Genomic DNA, 21,612 nt, shown 5'->3' with positions numbered 1-21,612 from the left:
TTCAAAACCAAATGCAGGATGATTTTTTGGGGGGTTAAACAAACAACCCAACTCATTTTTAACACATATGATCAGCATGTCCAAGGCACCAACTATTTTAGCGATCCATGACCCTGCTATATATTAACCATCTCTGATACTTTCCAGCACTTTTTTGCTTCTTTATACACACATGAGTTACTAAAACCAAACACAAAATTAGTATTTATGTACAAAGTACCACTTGCCCTAAACTGTCTATAACAATACCGGTTGTTTACTAGACCGCAGAACTGGACTTCACCTATAGATACCCACAGGCCAAACTGCACAACAACTGGACGATTGCATGAAACATATGTGAGGCGTGTATCAGCTTTGGTAGACAACGGTGCACTTAGAGAAACTCTCCAGTAGCTGATAAGAACCTAACGATGAAGGACATCAGAGTCCTCCATCGCAGTTTATGGCACATGGTGATGGCATACAGCCAGAGAGTGGATGATGAGTAATTAGAATGGGAGATAAGCCAAACTGACTATGCTCTGCAATACAACCCAACAAGACAGCAAAGACAAGTAAAAAAAAAAAGAACAAACAGATAATACAGAATCGCAGACAAATAATAAACAACAAACCAGTGCTGACAGCAATGAAGGCTGGAGGCCCACAGGACCCAGGATACACAACAACTTACAACAAGATAATGAACATCTGGAAAGGTAAGAACAAAACATATGCTATCCCCGGCAACACAAAAAAGCCTGGACTTTTAAAGGCTAAGTAATCAACAGCTCCTGTCTAAATTAACCAGGGAAAGCTAAGTGATAGACTGACCCAGATTCAGATGGAGGTTACATGGCAACTGCCTTAGACAATATTAGTAAACAGACAAGGACAAGGCAGTGTAGAAATCCCTCTTGCTCTTTACACTGTCAAATTAGCCTGGTGCTCATTGGTTACCCACAGTTATCAAGATGTGTTAGTACCCCAACTGTTTGCAATATTCAATGTAGGCGTCTGAGACAGATGCATAGCCCCATCTATGTATGAAGCCACCATAGTGGTCGTGTCTGTGCCTGGGAAGGACACCAGAGACTGCAAGTAATATTGACTTATTTCCCTAATTAATTAATTGCAGCCAAGATAATTGCAAGAAGACTTAACAAAGTCGTTATGAACATTGTCTATGATGGTCAAAAACAGCTTTATGTCAAAGAAATCTACCTCAATCTCCACAAGGTCTATATACACACCTCAGCAGAAGTAAAACTGCATCTTTAGTTATCCATATTGTTAAAAAGGTTCAAGAAGATCTGTATTTGGAAATCCCTGACTCAGCTTTAGATTTATGAAGTGATCTACCAGTTGACTACTTAAAAAAGGTATCAACACCCTGGATCATGATTGATTATAGAAGTGACGTGAAGGTGCAACATGTTGTTATCTCATAAAGGAACTGGGTGGGTTACAACTGTGACTGGGTGGGTCACAAAGACCAAGAGCACCTTATCCTAATTACTCAGCTGTAGTGATCCACAGACACATGGTTTGGATCATAAAGGAACATAGCGGAACTTATAAGCTATTCAACTCATCTTCCAATCCATACAAAAAGAGAGAGCTGTTTGTTTTACATGGCATTTTGCATGATTTCAAATTGGTTCATCTTCTTTTCATTCAGGTTCCTACAATATAAGATCTGCTCAGTGGATATCTTCTATATAGGATCATTCTCCTGATTGACCCATCAAGGATGAATAGAGATAGGGTCAAGATAGCAGAGACTATATTCAATCTTACCCTGGAGATACTATATCGCATTACTGGAGAGGTGAGAGGTTCTGATAAAATGTCACATTACATCATCTTATCTATGTTACTAACATATGGACATGACTGGAGAGGTGAGGGACTCTGGAGATGTATGGAGTGATATTTATTACTGTGTCTCTCCATAACCAGGACTACACAGTAGTGAAGAAGACCTCTAGTGAGCACAGTCAGGACCCTGTGTCTGAAGGATGGGGAGGAACCCTGAGCCCAATCACAGGGCCTCCACTTCACCCCCTAATAAATGAGGAAATCAATAAAGAGAAGATCCTAGAACTCGCCAACAAGATGATTGAGCTGCTGACTGGAGAGGTGACACTGCTGGGAATGCTGGGACATTATACAGGAACGCTATGAAGGGATCTGGGTGATGACTGTATCATGTTCTTAGGTTCCCACATGACTCCTCCAACCGTCTTCATTTACAGTATTTGTTTCACAGATTTTGGATCCAGATAAAGATCTGAAAATGATTAAGGCTACAGAGACATATGTGAAGGATGATGAGCAGAGTATAGAGGACATTCCTACAGATAACCGCCCAGGTGAGTAGTAACACTAAATTAAGCAATGAAGACTCACGGATTCTACTCATTAACTTGATAGAAAAACTTTACATTCAATTTTTAGGCTCTATCTCAGGGGCGGACTGACAATTCATGGGGCCCCCGGGCAATAGGAGATTATGGGGCCCCTGTGTCCCCTCCCGCCCTCAGGCCACACCCACCCACAACCCTACCCACATATTGCACTGCCCAAATCACCTACACTTGGAACAGAATTTCTCTTCACTATGTTCAAAATAAATGTTTACTAATAAAATAAATCACACCCTCCACCACAACACCACAAGCGTATCTCAGACTCAGTGTATGGCAGATCACCTCATCAATACAATAGACAGGAATGTGCAGTGTGTGAGTATATCATAGCCAACCCAGGGAAGCATTGGGAGGCTATTGCGCAGGCGTGGCTTCATAGAGATGCTTTGAATCAATGCATTTCTATGAGGAGTGTTTAGCGTAAATGCCAGTGTTGCACAACCGGATTAGGAAGCACCTCTAGTGGCCGTCTGATGAGTGGCCGTCTGATGAGTGGCCAATAGAGGGTTTATTGGAGGTAATGTAAATACTGCCTTTTTTTCTAAAAAAGCTTGCAGAGACATGCTATAGCCACCAGAACTACTACGTTTAGCTGTTGTGGTTCCGGCGACTATAGTGTCCCTTAATATAGAAAAAAAAAACAATCAGCACAAAACAAGTATTATATATAATATAACTTACAGTGAATTACTGTAAATACTTGCAGTTCTGAAGACCCCAGCAGGCTCAGGATCAGTGCTCTGGGCAGTAGGCAGCTGGGCTCAGGACTGGAAGTGGGCACCGCTCTGCAGTTCAAGAAGGAGACGTATAAGACGCACTAAGGTTTTAGAAGGGGGACAATAAGAAAAAAATAAATTCATTACACCTCAGGTCAAACCCCCAATGTAAATCAGACCTCAGCTGACAGCCCCAATCAGACCCCCAATGTTAATAAGATCTCAAATCAGACCTCAGCTCGGACCAAAATGTAAATGACCCCCAATCAGCCCTATAAACAGCTCTTATGCCTCTCAGCCCCCATTATAATCCCTTATGCCTCTCATCAGCCCCCATTATCCTCCCTTACGCCTCTCATCAGCCCCCATTATCCTCCCTTATGCCTCTAATCAGCCCCCATTATCATCCCTTATGCCTCTCAGCCCCTATTATCAGCCTCCATTACGCCGCTCTTAGCCCCCATTATGCCTCTCAGGCCCTCCATTATGCCTTTCTGGCCCCCCATTATGCCTCTCAGCCAGCCCCCATAATGACTCTCAGTCAGCCCCCATAATGACTCTCAGTCAGCCCCCATTATGCCTCTTAGCCCCCATTATGCTTCAGCTCCCAGCAAAATAAAACACTTACCTCTCCTGCTCCTGGACTCCGCTGCTCCTCACTGGCATCGCAATCTTCTTCCTCCTGCTGTCGGCTGCTGCGCACAGTGTGACGTCACAGAGCGACTCACGCTGTGCGCAGCCCTGCACAGCCAACAGCCGAGGACCAGGAAGCAGTGAGTACCGATCCTTCCTGGTCCTCCGGTACTAATCAGCGCTTCCAAAATGAAAGCGCTGATTAGTATTCACGGTGAGTCCCTCACTATGCGAGCCATGCCGCTCGCATAGTAAAGGATAAGATCAGTGCACACACGGAGCCGGTGGAGCGGAGGCGGTGGCCGACGGGGCCCCCTAATGGCCGCGGGCCCTCGTTCCATGCCCGAGTGCCCAAATGGTTAGTCCGCCCCTTTCTTCAGTCAGTATTTTTAGCTTTATATTTACCCATTCAGCCAAAATACAAATTAAATATGGGTGAAAATGTGATACCGTTGTATGCAATAACATGTGATATGCATTTAAATGTGGATTTACAGCAATGGACATAAAATATTAAATTTGAATGAGGCCTATTTCTTCAACAATTGCTGTCAGTACTAATGAGAGAAATAATGTTGTGACTATTGATCGATTAGCTCCTGTTAGAGTCATGTTACTGTGTGCAACCGGAATACAGAACATGGAGTCATGCACCGATCAACCATAACATTAGAAACACTCACAGGTAAAGTGAATATAATTTATCTTATGACAATGGAACCTGTCATGCGGTGGCATATGTTAGGCGGCAAGCACTGTGCAGTCATTTCTTTAAATTGACGCAGATGATGTGAATAGAGGCAGGGGAAATGGACCAGGGTAAGAATCTGAGCAGCTTCAACAAGTGCTAAACTGTTATGGCTAGACAACTGGATCAGACCATCTCCAATCTGCAGGTCTTGTTGGGTGTTCTAGTTAGTACCTACCAACAGTGGTCCAAGGAGGTAAACTAGTAAACTGACCACAGGTCATGGCCACTCAAGGCATTCTGATTTGTGTGAAAGCTAGCCCATGTAGTCAAATCCTGCAGAAAACCTACTGTGGGACAAGTTGATGAAAAAGTTCATGCTGGTTATGATATAAAGGTGTCAGTACACACAGTATATCATAGCTCAAAAACCCACTAGAGTGCCCAATTACCATTATCCACTGCCGAAAGTGCATAGAATAGGCATATGAGCATCAGAATTTGAAATATACATGCAGTTTTGCTGAAGCCATTTCAACAAATGGATATACATAATATGAATGTAAGAATATAGTGGTGAGAAAGAAATACAGGGTCGCCATCTGGGACCACCACCAGCAAACTCTAAATCTGCTGCCTATCTTCCTTCCCCACTCCAGTTAGTAGATCAACGGAGCTCCCTGCAAGGCCAGTTGAACTTGGCCACTCAGGCCCCATGTTATGTCTGTGGAGTAAGGCGGTAGAAAACAGGTGTGAGCTCGCAAGTAGCAGAAGAGTAAAAGCAAAACAGAAGACAAGGGGTTATTCTAGAAACAAGCTGAGGAGTCAAAGCCAGTAGAATCAGTAGAAACCTAATTAGTTAGATAGGAAGCAAATCCTGAAACAAGCCAAGGTTAACACACCGGAAGGTCCAACAGAAATGCAGCACTATTTTTTTGAAGATATCAGGAGCCAGAAAACCAAAAATCACAGGCACTGACAGACAGTCAGTGCCTGACTTAAATCCACCACCTAGATTTGAGATTGACACTGAGCCAGGGACCTGATTGGCCCAGCCTTCAAACTCCATAAAAAAATGGATAATATAGATCAATGTATAAATCAATGTGATATACTTTTTAATTTTTTTAGCATTCTGAACAAAACCATGCTTGTGTGTTTTAGGGTATTATTTTTATATTGTTTTATGTGCCCTAAGACTGAAATGTTACCTCTTTATCCCATGGTCAGTTTGATTACAGAGATACCAATTATATGGTTTACTACTTTGTTCAAAAAATTGCCTTGCAACACCTATTTTTGTGGGGTACCATTTGGGGTACATATAACTATGTACCCCAAGTGTTTTCATTTTTTTTTCTGCAATGTCAAACACTATGCTGAGTACATACTTTTGGTCATATTTAACACGGCGATAGCAGTCGTTCTTTATTGGTTGTTTGTGGAAGGGGGGGTGATTTGAATTTTCAGCCCTGTTATTTTTATATATTTGAATTTTATTTTCCCATAGCAGAGTTTAATATGCAGCCATTGGATTGTTGATACGATCCTCTGTAGTACATTAGTGTTGCAGTCTATGGTGACTTTGATGTCTTCCTGTTAAGCCCATTACAAGGTCCCAGGCTTCCTTAATAACCAAACAGCACCCAGCAATTTCACTGGGAAGTGTTTGGTTGGCAGGGAGATGAGGCCTTAGAGGGAGCTTTCCCTTCTAATTATTCAGATACCATAGCCACTATTGACCAAGGCATCTGAGGAGTGAAGTGTCCATGATCACAGACATCTCAGATCATAGACATTGCTTGCCACATCCTATGATGGTGGCTGAGCTCCTGAGTTGGCACCATATTTTACCTCCCAATATACTCTGAACATGATGCTATGGGGTTAATATAAATCTATGGTTATAGTATACAAAATAATAACATTATTTTTATTTTCTTGGTAGATGACTGTACCAGGAGCTCAGAGAGACATCTGATATCTTCTGATTTTAGAACAGAGGATTGTGGTATCACAGAGGACACTTACAAAGAAGATGCCATTATCCCAGATATACCCTTAGTTCTTCACAGCAAACACCTATCATCTGATCCTTTTAAACAGGTCCAATCTTCTGATTTGTCACAGCAAAATAAAAGCCACAGAAAAGTGAAAACAAGGGAGAAGCGATTTTTATGTTCAGAATGTGGAAAAGGTTTTCCCCATAGATTATCTCTTGTTATACATAAGAGAATTCACACACGGGAGAAGCCATATGCATGTTCAGGCTGCGAGAAATGTTTTAAAGATAAGTCAGCTCTTATTAAACATGAAAGAATTCACACGGGGGAGAAGCCATATTCATGTTCATACTGTGGTAAATGTTTCAATGTGGTATCAATTCTTGTTAAACATCAGAGAATTCACATGGGAGCAAAGTATGTTCTATGTTCAGAATGTGGGAGAAGTTTTACAGAAAGATCCGACCTTATTACACATGAGAGAATTCACTCAGGGGCGAAGCCATTCTCGTGTTTGGAATGTGGGAAATGTTTTACCCAAAAATCAATTCTTGTTAAACATCAGAGAATTCACACGGGGGAGAAGCCTTATGCATGTTCAGGCTGCTGGAAATGTTTTACAGATAAGTCAGCTCTTATTAAACATGAGAGCATTCACACGGGGGAGAAGCTATATTCATGTTCATACTGTGGTAAATGTTTCAATGTGGTATCAATTCTTGTTAAACATCAAAGAATTCACACGGGAGCAAAGCCTTTTCTATGTTCAGAATGTGGGAGAAGTTTTACAGAAAGATCCGCCCTTATTACACATGAGAGAATTCACTCAGGGGCAAAGCCATTCTCGTGTTCGGAATGTGGGAAATGTTTTACCCAAAAATCAACTCTTGTAAAACATCAGATAATTCACACAGGGGAGAAGACATATGCATGTTCAGGCTGCGGGAAATGTTTTACAGATAAGTCAGCTCTTATTAAACATGAGAGAATTCACACGGAGGAGAAGCCATATTCATGTTCATACTGTGGTAAATGTTTCAATGTGGTATCAATTCTTGTTAAACATCAGAGAAGTCACACGGGAGCAAAGCCTTTTCTATGTTCAGAATGTGGGAGCAGTTTTACAGAAAGATCCGCCCTTATTACACATGAGAGAAGTCACTCAGGGGTGAATCCTATCTCGTGTTCGGAATGTGGGAAATGTTTTACCCAAAAATCAACTCTTGTTAAACATCAGAGAATTCACACAGGGGTAAGGCCATTTTCCTGTTCAGAATGTGGGAAGAGTTTTACTCAGAAATCAACTCTAGTTAAACATCAGAAACTTCACACAGGGGAGAAGCCATTTTCATGCCAAAAATGTGGGAAATGTTTCAAAGAGAAATCGACACTTGTTAAACATGAGAGAAATCACATAGGCTTGAGGCCATTTCCATGTTCAGAATGTGACAAATGCTTTAACCAAAAATCAGATCTTGATAGACATCAGAGAATTCACACAGGGGAGAAGCCATTTTCATGTTCCGAATGTGGGAAATGTTATAGACTTAAGGCAGGTCTTGTGGCTCATCAGAGGAGTCACACAGGGGAGAAGTAATTTTGATGTACCGTATGTGGAAAGTGTTAAAGTTCACCGTAAATGCGCATCGATGAACTCACACAGGAAGCACATTTTCGTGCCCAGATTCTAATGTGTCATAATAGCAGGCTAGCTCTGTACTTTTACAGCATTCTAATTATGTGGATACTGTCACTGTGCATACACAATCAGCAACAAGATTATGACTGTAATAAAATTAAAAAAAGCTACAACTACAATCAGATAAGTCCCAGCAGTTTAACCTCTTAAATGTCACAGTAAAAAGTGACTGCAGTGTTTGACAGAGGGAAGATTTGCACCAGGGGCCTAAAATTTGTATCTACAGAGGCATGACCTCAGTGTTCAGTATAATTATGTTTAATTAACATTTATATGAAACAGTAAATGCGTTAACCGATTTGGTTTCGAATTTTGAGATCCAGCAGAGTATCTCAAAACTGGACCAAAACAGTTCAGTTTGATTTAACACATCAGGATGCATCCGATCCGTTAGAACACGGTTGTGTTAAATCAAAATGGAACAAAACGGATCCGTCACTAAAAACAATGTAAGTCACGGGTGATGGATACTTTTTAATTTTTTTTATAAAGATCCAAAAAAAATTTGGTTCCGACACCACTGGCTTACATTGTTTATAGTGACAATCTGGTTTGTTCCATTTCGATCACACAAAACCACAGTTTGCATTGGTTTTGTGTCTGCCAGAACAGGATGCATCCTGAAGAGAACATACCCCATTCACAATACATTGGCCCTAATTGGAACCCTTTTGGCCTGGTTTTGAGATCCTCTGCCAGATCTCAAAACCGGAATGCCAAAACGCTGATGTAAAATTAGCCTTAAAAAGTATGCATTTGTAAACACTATTTCACATTTAAAAAAAAATTGGTACTACTACAATCTTTTAACCACCTGTAGAATAAAAATAGCATAGTTATATTGTGCAACAAAAATACCACAAAAACATTGCAAGGTTCTCATTGCTCCAGGTTGTGGTATATCAGTAGTAGTAAGTGAGAGGCACTAGACTTGTATTTTCTTTTGAAGGCATTTCGTTACTCATCCGACTGGCTTTCTCAATAAGAATGACTTGTACAAAGAATCTCTGTCATTAAATACTAGCGACTCATGCTACCACTTACTAGTTTTATCTCCAGTGCAGTTGATTGCCACAGACAGCTGATTGGTGGGATGCTGGATCAGGACCCCACCAGTTTAATACTGATGACGTCTCTGGAGGATATTTCATTGAAGTCTGAAATGGGTGGGTCTTTAAGGGGTTCAATACAGTTTAGTGACATAGTACAAGATAAAAATACAAAGTAAAGTCATAGAATAGAAAGGGAAAGCAATACAGAGCACTAAATGATCATTAAAAATGTCTGCAGATAGCTCACCTGTATATCAACCATGTGTATAGAATATTTCACATAAATGTATATCTCATAATTTGTGGTGGCCAATCATTAATAAACATTTCTTTTAAAACTTGTATTCTTGTGTCTGTGCCTATGATTCCTTATTCTTTAGATATTAAGCTAGTTTACGAGAACCAATGGAGCTGAGTGAGAGCAGGTAGGCATTCTGGGACAGATTGACTAAGACTAGCATTTCATACTTTTCTGGTATCTCCTGAGAAAAGAGAACCATCTGGCTAGCACTACCACTTGGAAGTGGCTCCCTATGAGTCACAATCTGATTTTTAGCAAGCCTTGGGACAATAGCCTGGCCAGATATTCATCCATGGACAGCTGTTTTGGGTTGCTTGACCCTCAACAGTACAGAGCAGTATTATGGCTGGCTGGGTGTGATGGCTTGGATACAGTTTGAGCAGGGTACTGGATGAAATAGTAAATAGAAAGTGGACAAAGTACAATATTAGAGACGCTGCCTGATGTGGTTAGTAGTGTGAACTGGTTCAGCACATACATAAAATGAACCAAACAACGAAAAAAGGCCAATAACCCCATAAAGAATGAGATCCCACATATAAAATACATGTAGTTTAATAAAGACACAATTCAATAACAATAAATATAGCACAAAGGCACAAGGTAATGGTGGGGGCGCCCCGTGTACGGGACCAAAAACAACCACCCTCACATATACTCGACTAACAGGGAAAAAGGGTCACAGACACTGGGTATAAAACCGCATACTAATGGGAGAGCTGTAAGTTCGCCCCAAAGTAACCTATAAACATGTGTGTGCTACATGCAAAAAAATGAGAGAGTCAATGTGGTCACACATAGCAAAATTGCCCAGCTAGGGTAACATAAATGGCCATTAGATGAATACAGATGACCAAATGGTATCACAGACAGGGACGAAGCAAGGATGCTATGTGTAAGCAATATATAATGCTAAAATAACAAACTAGCCATGCATGAAACAAAAACACAAATTACCCATGGTATGCCGGATCCCAAGGACTGTGACCAGAGCTGCACCTCGATGCGCGTTTACAAACCTTGTCTGTAACTGATCTCCTGGCACCCCGACCGGGTACCTCCGTCGATGGATGCTCCTAGCGCTTCCCGAGGACTCCAAGCACTCCACTTGACACCATAACCGCCACAGACCCCATGAACCGCCGAAGCTTGGTTGAGGTCTCGCTGTCTCCTACCCACCCTGGACCTATGACAGGGCTCCAGGCTCCAGTGGGTGAAACTCTCCTAAATCCAGAGATCAGAAACAGCTCTTACAAGAGCTAGTAGTTATAACCAGGGGGGTATAGCAAATCTTCAGCGTATAGCAATCCCCAGTGTCAATCAGTTACCCAAACACCAGCCTCAACATGATGAAGGGTAAAACAGGAACTCTTTATTGAACACACAGCATTGACTTATATACACATGACATACTGAGGACATGGCATAGCAGCCAATCCTATACAGTTTAAACACAAAACTAACCCTATTCAACAAACACAATGGCATTGTCTGTGACGCAATTAACAAAAACACACTGGCATTGTCTGTGACGCAATTAACAAACACACTGGCATTGTATTTGACGCAATCAACAAAATACAATTACCAAACATAATGGGCTAACTTAATCACTCACAGACAGAAACCGCACATTTTTCCCAAAACACCGAAAACACCTAAAAACCCCACATATCCCCATAATGTATACATCCATGGATAGCTCTGATCTGGGTGAACAACATATTAAAAATCACCCAGATCCAAGCAGGGGTTCCCGAATTCCATGGAAGTCACATTTTAAGCATTTTTAAGCCACAGATGTAAGCTGTGCGGCCGGTCTGTCTTCTCCTTCGAAGTTAGTATGGGCCATAATCCTGAGGCAAGAGGCTGGTAGCTAGGCTTCTCTACCACCCAGTGGCGAGGTTGATTTCGTCACAGTGTCCATCTTTAAATAGTGTGGTCCACAGCTGGCAATTGATCAGCGCATATGCCCAGTGATGCAGAGAGTGACATCATAGAGGCGCGCCACCCACCCCCAGAAACCAGACGAGGCCCGCCCATCGCGCCACATTACCAGGCAGGGAGGAGGGAGCCGCACTAACAGTGTGCAGCCACACCCCCTCCCGTCCGATCACATGACATGAGGACGCACGTCAGCCGGCTCATAAGGGACAGGTATAGGAGCGCCACCACGATGCCCCTCAGGTGCGATGCGCATTTGCCAGGTAGAGATAGTAAAATGAAAAAATTCCGCAAATCGCAGTTTGTCAAGATATATAAATCAAGGATCCGGCATACCAGGGTAGCGATAGATGGACAATATAATACTACGAAAATGAGAGCGCACATCTCAGATACAGTATATCTTCCATTCTCATGCATATGAGCTCTGTGGTCTCATGGTCGCAGTATATCGACAATGTACTTTTCATCTGGCAGGGCACTGAGGGCAGGCTTCTGACCTTCCTCCAGCGGCTCAATAACAACAACCTCAACATCAGACTGACATGGCACTATATCCAGGACAGGATGGTGTTCCTGGACATTCTTATCAGTAGGGAGAGAGACGGTCGGGTCTCCACGGATCTATATAGGAAGCCCACTTCCACCAACACCCTCCTACATGCCAAGTCTGCACATTATCCACAGACGGTTAGGGCCATTCCGCGAGGGCAATTTTTGCGTCTCCGACGTGTTTGCTCTAGTGATAAGCAATTTGAGGTGCAGTCTGGTGAGCTTTCCAGGAGGTTTCACAATAGGGCATATAATCAAATTGACATCAAGAGGGGGTATGCACACGCCAAATCTACAAATAGGGACGCCCTCCTGACTAGTAACAGACAAAAGACCGACAACACCAGCTGTCGATTTATTACGCCTTTTAACATGCAGTGGCATAAAATACGGGAAATACTTACCAAGCACTGGCCTATATTGCTTTCAGACAATGACCTGTGGGCGACACTTCGAGAATATCCCCAGGTTACGTGGCGACGTTCCAAAAACCTGGGTAATATGCTCACTAGCAGTCATTATGTATCTCCATCGCCATCTTACATCTTTGGGAGTAAGGGGCCCAAATGGGGTTCCTACCCATGTAACAACTGTCAGGCATGTATATACATGGTTCGGTTTTCCACATTCAAGGATTCCAAGGGTCGACGTGATTATAATATCGTGCATCACATCACATGCAGAACTGCATCTGTGATATACCTGATCACTTGCCCTTGCAATCTCCTGTATGTTGGGATGACCACCAGGGAGCTGCGCGTTAGGGTATTTGAACATGCAAGTAAGATCCGCCAGGCAGCTACTTCTGCACATGATGAGCTGACCCAATTTCAACCTATAGCCTTGCACTTTAGGGACAAACACAATGGCGATCCCCGAGGGTTACAGTGTATGGGTATTGACAAGGCTTCCATGGGCTGCCGTGAAGGTGATATTAAGAAACGCCTCCTGCAATTGGAGACTAAATGGATTGTTCTACTGAAGAGTGAGATCCCTAAAGGTCTCAATGAGACGGTTAGCTTCAAGTCTTTTCTATAAATCGTGCTTTTTACCCTTTATTGTTAGCTGTCCTTTTAGATACTTATTGTTGTTATTTGTATTTCATAGTACATCTGATTGCTGCGACTGTGTGTGGTCCTATTGGAGATACGCGACCTTCGGGCCTAGGGAAGAACATCTCTTTATGGAGCAATGGACATCGATCAAAACCCCAACACCTTCATTATGGTGTGGGAGGGGACTTTGGACGCCGCTCCTCATCCCTCATAACCCTTAGTTGTTAGGATTTTGGCTACCATATTAGGTGGTTAAGGTATTGGCACGTACTATGCGTTTAGTATTCACTAGCTCTGTGGATATTATCCCAGGGCTTTTTTGCACTATGCACTTTCCTTTTATTATCTACTTTAGTCACTTCATCATATTCACGTGTACTCATCATCACTCTTTTTTCACAAAAGTTTTTCACTTTTTCAATATGTATTTTATGTATTGCGATTTTTAATGCACTTATTATGAATTATTGATTATTGACCACATTAATTTCTTTATTAATATATATATGTTATTGGAATGGGGTGATGGGAGACCGTAATATTTATGCTTTTGACGGCCTCTCATCTTCACTTTTCTATGATTATTCAGTCACATTTCTACTTACTATTAAGTATGTATAAATATACCATCATTTTGTTATATTCTACCACATCACTGTATTTCGTATAGGTTTATAGTGTCAGCTTTCCATTTATGATATAGGTCACCCCTATCTCCTTATTATGGTATGACAGAGAGGGGGATTTACATGTTTGCTAATATTTTTACTATTTCAATTTAAATTATATCTTATTTATGATTGCTCTCAGTTTTAGAGGTATGCAAACATGGGGTCTACATAGGGACTTTGATCTCATATGCATGAGAATGGAAGATATACTGTATCTGAGATGTGCTCTGTCATTTTCGTAGTATTATATTGTCCATCTACCCTGGTATGCCACATCCTTGATTTATACAGTACAGACCAAAAGTTTGGACACACCTTCTCATTCAAAGAGTTTTCTTTATTTTCATGACTATGAAAATTGTAGATTCACACTGAAGGCATCAAAACTATGAATTAACACATGTGGAATTATATACATAACAAAAAAGTGTGAAACAACTGAAAATATGTCATATTCTAGGTTCTTCAAAGTAGCCACCTTTTGCTTTGATTACTGCTTTGCACACTCTTGGCATTCTCTTGATGAGCTTCAAGAGGTAGTCACCTGAAATGGTCTTCCAACAGTCTTGAAGGAGTTCCCAGAGATGCTTAGCACTTGTTGGCCCTTTTGCCTTCACTCTGCAGTCCAGCTCACCCCAAACCATCTCGATTGGGTTCAGGTCCGGTGACTGTGGAGGCCAGGTCATCTGGCGCAGCACCCATCACTCTCCTTCATGGTCAAATAGCCCTTACACAGTCTGGAGGTGTGTTTGGGGTCATTGTCCTGTTGAAAAATAAATGATGGTCCAACTAAACGCAAACCGGATGGAATAGCATCCTGCTGCAAGATGCTGTGGTAGCCATGCTGGTTCAGTATGCCTTCAATTTTGAATAAATCCCCAACAGTGTCACCAGCAAAGCACCCCCACACCTCCTCCATGCTTCACAGTGGGAACCAGGCATGTAGAGTCCATCCGTTCACCTTTTCTGCGTCGCACAAAGACACGGTGGTTGGAATGAAAGATCTCAAATTTGGACTCATCAGACCAAAGCACAGATTTCCACTGGTCTAATGTCCATTCCTTGTGTTCTTTAGCCCAAACAAGTCTCTTCTGCTTGTTGCCTGTCCTTAGCAGTGGTTTCCTAGCAGATATTCTACCATGAAGGCCTGATTCACACAGTCTCCTCTTAACAGTTGTTCTAGAGATGTGTCTGCTGCTAGAACTCTGTGTGGCATTGACCTGGTCTCTAATCTGAGCTGCTGTTAACCTGCGATTTCTGAGGCTGGTGACTCGGATGAATTTATCCTCTGCAGCAGAGGTGACTCTTGGTCTTCGTTTCCTGGGGCGGTCCGCATGTGAGCCAGTTTCTTTGTAGTGCTTGATGGTTTTTGTGACTGCACTTGGGGACACTTTCAAAGTTTTCCCAATTTTTCGGACTGACTGACCTTCATTTCTTAAAGTAATGATGGCCACTCATTTTTCTTTACTTAGCTGCTTTTTTCTTGCCATAATACAAATTCTAACAGTCTATTCAGTAGGATTATCAGCTGTGTATCCACCTGACTTCTCCACAACGCAACTGATGGTCCCAACCCCATTTATAAGGCAAGAAATCCCACTTATTAAACCTGACAGGGCACACCTGTGAAGTGAAAACCATTTCAGGTGACTACCTCTTGAAGCTCATCAAGAGAATGCCAAGAGCGTGCAAAGCAGTAATCAAAGCAAAAGATGGCTACTTTGAAGAACCTAGAATATGACATATTTTCAGTTGTTTCACACTTTTTTGTTATGTATATAATTCCACATGTGTTAATTCATAGTTTTGATGCCTTCAGTGTGAATCTACAATTTTCATAGTCATGAAAATAAAGAAAACTCTTTGAATGAGAAGGTGTGTCCAAACTTTTGGTCTGTACTGTATATCTTGACAAACACTGCGATTTGCAGAATTTTTTCATTTCCCTATCTCCACCTGACAAATGTGCATCGCACCGGTGCACTGCGGAGGGGCATAGTGGTGGCACTCCTATACCTGTCCCTTGTGAGCCGGCTGACTCGCGTCCTCATGTCATGTTATTGGACGGGAGGGGTGTGTGGCTGCCCGCTGTTAGTGCGGCTCCCTCCTCCCTGCCTGGTCATGTGGCGCGATGGGCGGGCCTCGTCTGGTTTCTGGGGGTGGGTGGCGCGCCTCTATGATGTCACGCTCTGCATCACTGGGCGTATGTGCTAATCAATTGCCAGCTGTGGACCACACTATTTAAAGATGGACATTGTTTGATATCTTTACCTCCTGATGAAGCCTTTCTCGGCGAAACGCACGTCGAGGTGCAGCTCTGGTCACAGTCCTTGGGATCCGGCATACCATGGGTAATTTGTGTTTTTGTTTCATGCATTGCTAGTTTGTTATTTTAGCGTTATATATTGCTTACACATAGTATCCTTGCTAGTACAAATTTCCCCATTACATGGTAAAAAATGTTGTTCACAAAGTGTTGGAAAACGGCTGGAGCATTCATCAAACCAAAGGGCATAACCAAATTCTCAAAATGGCCCTCAGGAGTATTGAAGGCAGTCTTCTATTCATCCCCTTCCCTGACCCTGACCAGGTTGTATGCCCCTCTCAAATCTAACTTAGAAAAACTTTAGCCCCAACAATCTGGTTAAACAGGTCCGGGATCAGAGGAAGCAGATAAGGGTCACAAATTGTGATACTGTTCAGCTCCCTGAAATCCAGACATGGTCTTAAAGAACCATCTTTTTTCTTAACAAAAAAAAACAAAAAACAGCGGCAACAGGTGACTTTGAGGGTCGGATGTGTCCCTTTCTCAGGGTCTCAGAGATATACGTACGCATAGCGATCCTCTCAGGTTGGATTGTATAAACGAGATTTAGGCAGGTTGGCGTCTGGGATAAGATTAATAGGGCAATCGTAATCCCGGTGAGGGGGCAGCTTCTGGACACCACTCTCTGAAAACACATCCAAAAATTCAGAGAGAAACCTCTGAAAGAGACGCCAGGAGGCAATTCTCTCTGCAAAACTCACTCCAATCATTTATTTGCCTCGCTTGCCAATCAATGGTGGGGTTATGTTTAGTGAGCCAGGGTAGCCCCAACACTAGAGGCGTAGGAAATTCGCTTAGAACGTAACATGAGACATCCTCAACATGAGCATCACCCACAGTCAAACGGATATTGTGAACTATGCCCTTTAACGATTTTTGAGAAAGTGGAGCGGAATCGATAGCAAAAACAGGTATATCTTTTACCAGAGTGCGCACCTGGAAACCATGAGTTATAGCAAATTGATTATCAATGAGATTGACAGCTGCTCCACTATCTACAAAAATCTCACAAAAAATGTTCTTGCTCTCTAGCGCCACCCTGGCAGGTAGGACAAAACGGGAACTACAAGCTAACGAAAAAGCTTCAATTTCCACATCAACCTTGCCAATGGTAACAGATGGAAAAGTTTTAGAGGATTTTTTTTCTTTTAGTTTCTTTATTACCCTCAAAACTCTCCCTGAATCTTCTAGAGGGACAAACATTTGCCAAATAATTTATACCTCCACAACAGAAACAAACCCTGCACTGAGAGCTGAATCTTCTACTATAAGAGGCAAGCAAACCCATATGCATGGTCTCCTGCTCAGAGGGGATTGAGAGAGACTGAGACCCCTATAAACCCAAAACTAAACTCAGAACAGCATAAATTATAGAAATACAAAATCTTTTATTGGACATACACTTGTATAAAACATAGAAATCCGTATATATAAGCAGCATTATATCACACAGGATGATCTCCACAGGTCTGTTCCATTATAATACATATAGTTTTGCAATAAAAGATCCCTGGCTGTGCAATACCATAATCAATCACAGCCCTCAGTCAGTATATATAAAGTGCATAGTGCTTCAACTAAAACATGACACAGGGAAAATACATGCAATACAGGTAAATACAGACCAAGCAGTCCTGGATCCCAACACGTGTTTCGTGGTCGCTTTCTCAAGGGATACTGGTAGTATGTCTGAACTTGTCATATATAGTCTCCAAAATAGGTTATTTGAAATCTACTGGGCTACACATTAATGGCTAAAAGCGAAAACCGGAAGTGCGATGCGTTCCACGCTGGAACGCATCGCATCACTTCCGTTTCCATCAGTGTCTGGACACTAATCCTATTCTTCATAATATAAAACAATGATATAGGGCAGAGAACATACATCCACATATTTAAAAAGCTTAGAGGGGGGTCATGTTTGGCGCTGAGGACGTACGAGAAGGCCCCGGCGACAGGCAGAGGAGGACTGCACCCGGACGCATCGGAAAACCGGATATCCGGTATGCGTTCCACCGCGGAACGCATCAGCCTCAAACCCAGCCGGCAAGGCTCCCTCCCACATCCAGGCCAAAGACAACCGCAAATCCCGCGAGACCAGCAAAGTGAAGCACATGATGTGTTCCTTAAGATTTAATCAAAGATCCCTCTTTTCATCAAGGATATATGTATCCCGGCAAGGCCCACCTATACAGTGAAAACAACATAAGTATCTCCTTGTGGATCACCTGGTATGTACATTCATACCCACAAACAGTGCATAAATAACGGAGTACTCTATTATAAGATACCAAATATAAATAATAAGACCATATGTACAATATGGATTTAAACACTTATCACGAATCCATACATTTTTAGATTAGTGAAAGGAAAAGTGAAAAAGTAAATGAAAAGTGATACATGCAAAAAGTAAATAACCAGTGAAAAAATGGAAAAATAATAAAATAATAATAAACGTGAAAAAATGAAAAAGTGAAGTGATCAGTGCTACACATTATACACATATATTTAATAATTATGATAATAACCCTTATTCATGATATACTGTGTACATATAAATCCCTACTCTATCATACTATATCAATGAATGTATCTGTTCAATGCAGGTAGGACCTTTGCCCTTTCCACAGATTTTTAGGTTACAGGAATGCTCTGTGTATTCTCCATTTATGCACCCTCATTGCTGATGCTCTTCATCATACGCGATTCACCATCGGACACTGTTCCCATTATATACGATTCATCAACGGACACTGTAATATACTGTTTGATACAGCCATTGAAAAAAATGAAATAACCTAATAATGCAGAAGAAACATTATTAAAAGAATAAAAACCCAAAACTGTGTATTAAAAAGGTCAAAGAGATACACACCACTTAGACCTACAGAGGAAATCATTCGCATAGGGCCAATCAACAGTTAGACTACCCCAAAAATGGCGAGAAGCTTAACGTCTCATTCAGGCCAGATGGTATCACCATATTTAGCTCAAAGATCCATTTAACCTCCTTCTGAGCAAGGACCTTTTTACAATTACCTCCCCTCCCATGTATCAGTACCCTATCAATCCCCCTTAGCTTGAGGAGAGAGGCATCACAATCATGATGGATCTTGAAGTGCCGGGGGACCGTCTTTAGATTCTGTGGGTCATCTTCGTCCTTCGCTCCCAAAATTCCAAGCACATGCTCTCATGTTTGTCGTCTCAGCTGTCTCGATGTCATCCCTACATAAGATAAATTGCAGGGACATGTAGCGACATAAATCACTCCCACTGTTGTACACGAAATCGTGTGGGTGATCTCATACTTCTTCCGCCCAGTACAATCTGTGAAGGTATTTGTTCGTATGATATTGGGGCATGCAATGAATTTTCCACAGGGATGACATCCCCATTTTGGACCCTTGAACCCAAATAGATTTCCCGTGGTCTTGCCTTCATAATGACTATGGACTAGCATATCCTTTAAGTTCTTTTCACATTTAAAGGTGAGAGAGGGGTGATGTGGTAAATAACCCCGCAGGGTGTGATCCATCCGTAGAATGTTCCAGTGTTTCTCAAGTATAGAGTTAAGTTCTTCATGACCAGAGTTATACGATGTAATAAACCTCACCATTTTGCTACCATCTTTTTGTTTACCGCGATCTTCCAGCAGTTTCACTCTTTTGCAGTGTTTAGCTCGCAAATATGCTTTTCCTACCGAGCGGTCACTGTATCCACGGTCTTTAACCACTTCAGCCCCGCTAGGTGAAACCCCCTTCATGACCAGGCCACTTTTTACACTTCGGCACTACACTCCTTTCACCGTTTATCGCTCGGTCATGCAACTTACCACCCAAATGAATTTTACCTCCTTTTCTTCTCACTAATGGAGCTTTCATTTGGTGGTATTTTATTGCTGCTGACATTTTTACTTTTTTTGTTATTAATCAAAATATAACGATTTTTTTGCAAAAAAATGACATTTTTCACTTTCAGCTGTGAAATTTTGCAAAAAAAACGACATCCATATATAAATTTTTCGCTAAATTTATAGTTCTACATGTCTTTGATAAAAAAAAAATGTTTGGGCAAAAAAAAATGGTTTGGGTAAAAGTTATAGCATTTACAAACTATGGTACAAAAATGTGAATTTCCGCTTTTTGAAACGGCTCTGATTTTCTGAGCACCTGTCATGTTTCCTGAGGTTCTACAATGCCCAGACAGTAGAAAACCCCCACAAATGACCCCATTTCGGAAAGTAGACACCCTAAGGTATTCGCTGATGGGCATAGTGAGTTCATAGAACTTTTTATTTTTTGTCACAAGTTAGCGGAAAATGATGATGATTTTTTATTTTTTATTTTTTTCTTACAAAGTCTCATTTTCCACTAACTTGCGACAAAAAATAAAAAATTCTAGGAACTCGCCATGCCCCTCACAGAATACCTTGGGGTGTCTTCTTTCCAAAATGGGGTCACTTGTGGGGTAGTTATACTGCCCTGGCAATTTAGGGGCCCAAATGTGTGAGAAGAACTTTGCAATCAAAATGTGTAAAAAATGACCGGTGAAATCCGAAAGGTGCACTTTGGAATATGCGCCCCTTTGCCCACCTTGGCAGCAAAAAAGTGTCACACATGTGGTATCGCCGTACTCAGGAGAAGTTGGGCAATGTGTTTTGGGGTGTCATTTTACATATACCCATGCTGGGTGAGAGAAATATCTTGGCAAAAGACAACTTTTCCCATTTTTTTATACAAAGTTGGCATTTGACCAAGATATTTTTCTCACCCAGCATGGGTATATGTAAAATGACACCCCAAAACACATTCCCCAACTTCTCCTGAGTACGGCGATACCAGATGTGTCACACTTTTTTGCTGCCAAGGTGGGCAAAGGGGCACATATTCCAAAGTGCACCTTTCGGATTTTGCAGGGCATTTTTTACACATTTTGATTGCAAGGTACTTCTCATACATTTGGGCCCCTAAATTGCCAGGGCAGTATAACTACGCCACAAGTGACCCCATTTTGGAAAGAAGACACCCCAAGGTATTCCGTGAGGGGCACGGCGAGTTCCTAGAATTTTTTATTTTTTGTCACAAGTTAGCGGAAAATGATGATTTTTTTTTTTTCTCTTTTTTCCTTACAAAGTCTCATATTCCACTAACTTGCGACAAAAAATAAAAAATTCTAGGAACTCGCCATGCCCCTCACGGAATACTTTGGGGTGTCTTCTTTCCAAAATGGGGTCACTTGTGGCGTAGTTATACTGCCCTGGCAATTTAGGGGCCCATATGTGTGAGAAGTACTTTGCAATCAAAATCTGTAAAAAATGACCGGTGAAATACGAAAGGTGCACTTTGGAATATGCGCCCCTTTGCCCACCTTGGCATCAAAAAAGTGTCACACATCTGGTATCGCCGTACTCAGGAGAAGTTGGGGAATGTGTTTTGGGGTGTCATTTTACATATACCCATGCTGGGTGAGAGAAATATCTTGGCAAACGACAACTTTTCCCATTTTTTTATACAAAGTTGGCATTTGACCAAGATATTTTTCTCACCCAGCATGGG

The 21,612-nt window shown here is 41.8% G+C and overlaps 2 protein-coding genes across 2 annotated transcripts in view; both read left to right on the top strand.

The window, feature by feature from the left end:
* The window catches only part of LOC122941918 (zinc finger protein 184-like), a 104,629-nt gene that overhangs the window by 9,937 nt on the left and 73,080 nt on the right, over nucleotides 1-21,612 (top strand). The window contains exons 2-3 of the mRNA XM_044299416.1: nucleotides 1,664-1,813; nucleotides 1,945-2,124. Of these exons, the coding sequence (XP_044155351.1) occupies nucleotides 1,736-1,813; nucleotides 1,945-2,124 (258 nt within the window). The 5' untranslated portion in view covers nucleotides 1,664-1,735. The remainder of the gene's footprint in view (nucleotides 1-1,663; nucleotides 1,814-1,944; nucleotides 2,125-21,612) is intronic.
* Nucleotides 2,142-9,510, top strand: LOC122942575 (gastrula zinc finger protein XlCGF26.1-like). Its single transcript, XM_044300234.1, has 2 exons — nucleotides 2,142-2,357; nucleotides 6,400-9,510. The coding sequence occupies exons 1-2, from the start codon at nucleotides 2,282-2,284 to the stop codon at nucleotides 8,049-8,051; spliced, it is 1,728 nt and encodes a 575-aa protein (XP_044156169.1). The 5' UTR covers nucleotides 2,142-2,281; the 3' UTR covers nucleotides 8,052-9,510.

This window comes from Bufo gargarizans, chromosome 6 (genome assembly GCF_014858855.1).
Source record: "Bufo gargarizans isolate SCDJY-AF-19 chromosome 6, ASM1485885v1, whole genome shotgun sequence".
Taxonomy (NCBI): Eukaryota; Metazoa; Chordata; class Amphibia; order Anura; family Bufonidae; genus Bufo; species Bufo gargarizans.
Note: the sequence above shows the minus strand (reverse complement) of the source record. Positions and strands in the feature narration are given on the sequence as shown.